Source organism: Olea europaea, chromosome 11, assembly GCF_002742605.1.
Source record: "Olea europaea var. sylvestris chromosome 11, O_europaea_v1, whole genome shotgun sequence".
Classification (NCBI taxonomy): Eukaryota; Viridiplantae; Streptophyta; class Magnoliopsida; order Lamiales; family Oleaceae; genus Olea; species Olea europaea.
Window position 1 is genome coordinate 11,742,616 of NC_036247.1, and position 2,950 is coordinate 11,745,565.

Below are 2,950 nucleotides of genomic sequence, written 5' to 3' on the forward strand. Positions count from 1 at the left end.
GGTACCAAACAAGGGCTAAATATACAAATCCTCCACTCATAATCATCTTTAACGTGACTTCTATACATTCAAAAGGAAAGAGAAAAAATGGCATGAAGTGAAAGTGAGAACAAGTGAGGCAGAAACTAATAAAGACGAGAAATTAAACTAGTTATAGAAAAATCAATAATGGGAAGACCAGGGCAAAGTACTGGTAGTCTGGTACAATAAACATTCATAAGCCTAGAGAGACAGAATTGAGTGGATAGACAACAACCCAATTGTCCCGTATATCGTAATAGCAGCTGCTTGACATATCAAAAGAAACCCCAGGATGTGAGCATATCCAAGCACCAGGTTAATGATGAAACCTCGAAAGGAAAATGATGGGCAATGATACATCTTTTGGTCCTTTGTTCCACCAAAATATAATGTTTTGATGCAACCTTAAGCCGAAAACCTTTTCACTCTAACTTCAGGCAACTAAAACATCCAAATGCTGAAGTGTAAGTATAATCATTTTCCTTCCATTTTAAGTAACAGGGAGCTCATACACAAAATTTGTATCAAGGTTAGTTTGTCTGCCTTTTACTTCCAGTCACATTGATTAGGATATAAGGTAGGCACGTGAATAATATTAGACATTGAATAAACAATTTATATTACATTGGATATTGTTTTAACATAAAAAAGGGCAAAAATGCTAAACATTCAATATATTGAAATTTGGAGGCTTGAATTTTGATGGGGGAAAAAAATCTTAGAAGAAATATTCGGTTTTTGAGGTAAAATATTTGCATTGAGTGTAATTAACAGTAACCTAAATGTTGCAATACGTATATAAAACAAAGACTAAACCAGTGGTTACAGAATTTAAAACTAACCGACAAGTAATGAATTAAATGGAAACTAGTTTGTTAACAGACATCTTACATTTCCTTTATCAAAATCTCCTCCTTGAATCATAAAATCCTTAATAACACGGTGGAATGCGGATCCTTTGTAGCCAAATCCCTTCTCTCCTGTTCCATTGCATATTTGTGACAAGATATATTCAAAATAACAACAAAATAAGTGAAAATATATGCACCTGTACTAATGCTCACAACCATAAATTTATTAAGGTTCATAAAATAAAACTAGAAAACCTGTGCACAGAGCACGGAAATTCTCTGCAGTCTGCGGCACATCATCACCATATAATCCAATAACAATTCTCCCAGCAAGCTTTCCTACAGGTTCTCCAACACTTATATCAAAATAAACTTTGTGAGTCACTTTGGATTGTAATGCACCTTCCTGTAACAACAGAATGAATATTCCAAATGCTATAAGGCGTGTCTTGAATAGTAGAAAGAGATAAAGGAAATGAAAAGTGGAAACGTTTTCCACTTTATTATGGCGGAAAAATAAATCAATTATCAATCCCACCCACCCATCATTTAAATCCACAAGCATAAAAATCTTGTTCTCTCCTGTTGTCCACCATGCTAACAAAGAGAAGTTAGTTTTCCTTCCTCAAAATGAAAAAAACCATCTTGCATTAAAATTCCAAAAGTCTATTAAAATTCCAGTACAATTGCTATAATATGCAATTCCAAATTTCTCATCTCGCAATAATTCAAGTTCCTAGAATTAGCTCCAGGTAGAATCTAAACTAATCTACCGTTAGAATTCATTTGGAAAGTTATAGTTTAAAATATCATCCACTAACTTATCATCACAATAAGGTTTATTGACATATTTGTTTCCCCATCAAAATGTAATTTACATAAAAGATATCTTTCTAAGGGAACAATGCATAAATTTCAAACTCGGAGGAGAGTTGTTGAGATATCTTCAAATTCTAAGCGGTAAAAATAAGTCAGTAAGCAAAAACAAACCTCTGCCATGGCTCTAACCGGGGTAAACAGAGCGCAACTATTTCTCACAAGAGTGGGGCTTGAAAACGAAGATGAGAGGCGCAACGGACAGGAGATAACGCTCGAGGAAGATAACGCACATTTCCCAGGCCTGGCAGAAGAGAGAGCACGAATGGAGCATGGTGACGTTTTGGTTTGGGGAACAGAAACTGAGCTAATATTCAACTGAAAGTATAAAAAATACAAGGTCAACTGTGGAAATTCGATGAAAAGTAAAGAGCAGAATTAGGGTTTGTACACTAAACTTACCAGAGACGCATATGAAACCGCCATTTTAGGTTCTTGTGAAAGAGAAAATGGAGTTTCTAGGGTTAACAGAACACAGCACACAGTGGTGGAGAACAACTGAACAAGGCAACAGGGAAGGGACGGAGATCGCGAGACTAGTAAATGACTGAAATGGTGTTGAATATTCACAAAATGGCAAATGAGTCCGCTTAATAAAAGTTTCATGAAGAGGATTAAAAATTGTTATTAGAGAAGAAATGAGGTAATTAATTAAAGGTTAAAAATAACAATATGACAAAAAAAAAAAAATTGTAATAAAATAAATACAAAACATGATGATATTTATAGTAATTAAAATGCGGGGCACATTAAACTGTGATATGATTATAATTATTCTTACATTAAACTGTGATATGATTATAACTATTCTGAAAAAGGGACAAAATTAGAGCAACTAGCTGATGTTAAAGTTTATAATTATCCTTACATTAAACTGTGATATGATTATAACTATTCTTATAAAAAAAAAAAAAAAAAAAAAAAAAAAAAACTAGAGCAACTAGCTGATGTTAAGCATTTCAAACAGCTAAGACTGGTATTTACCCTTATGGTATTTTACTAAGGGTCCGTTTGATTGCAAATATGAAATTTAGGTAGAAAGAAAACGAATCATAGGGAATTGAATTGTCTAGAAATTATTTTACTGGGAATTGTCAATTATTGTATTTGATTAGTATAATTTTTCAAGTGAAAATGTTGAAATAAAAGTATTTTTTGATATTCGTTTAACTTTATTTTACATGAAAATTGTTAATTAAAGG

The 2,950-nt window shown here is 32.9% G+C and overlaps 1 protein-coding gene across 1 annotated transcript in view; it reads right to left on the reverse strand.

The window, feature by feature from the left end:
- Positions 1-2,323, reverse strand: part of LOC111404465 (photosynthetic NDH subunit of lumenal location 5, chloroplastic-like) — a 4,452-nt gene extending 2,129 nt beyond the window's left edge. The window contains exons 1-5 of the mRNA XM_023033268.1: positions 2,151-2,323; positions 1,863-2,066; positions 1,128-1,278; positions 890-1,001; positions 26-125 (exon numbers count right to left, since the gene is read on the reverse strand). Coding sequence (XP_022889036.1) covers positions 26-125; positions 890-1,001; positions 1,128-1,278; positions 1,863-2,066; positions 2,151-2,174 — 591 coding nt within the window. The 5' untranslated portion in view covers positions 2,175-2,323. The remainder of the gene's footprint in view (positions 1-25; positions 126-889; positions 1,002-1,127; positions 1,279-1,862; positions 2,067-2,150) is intronic.
- Positions 2,324-2,950: the final 627 nt, after the last annotated feature.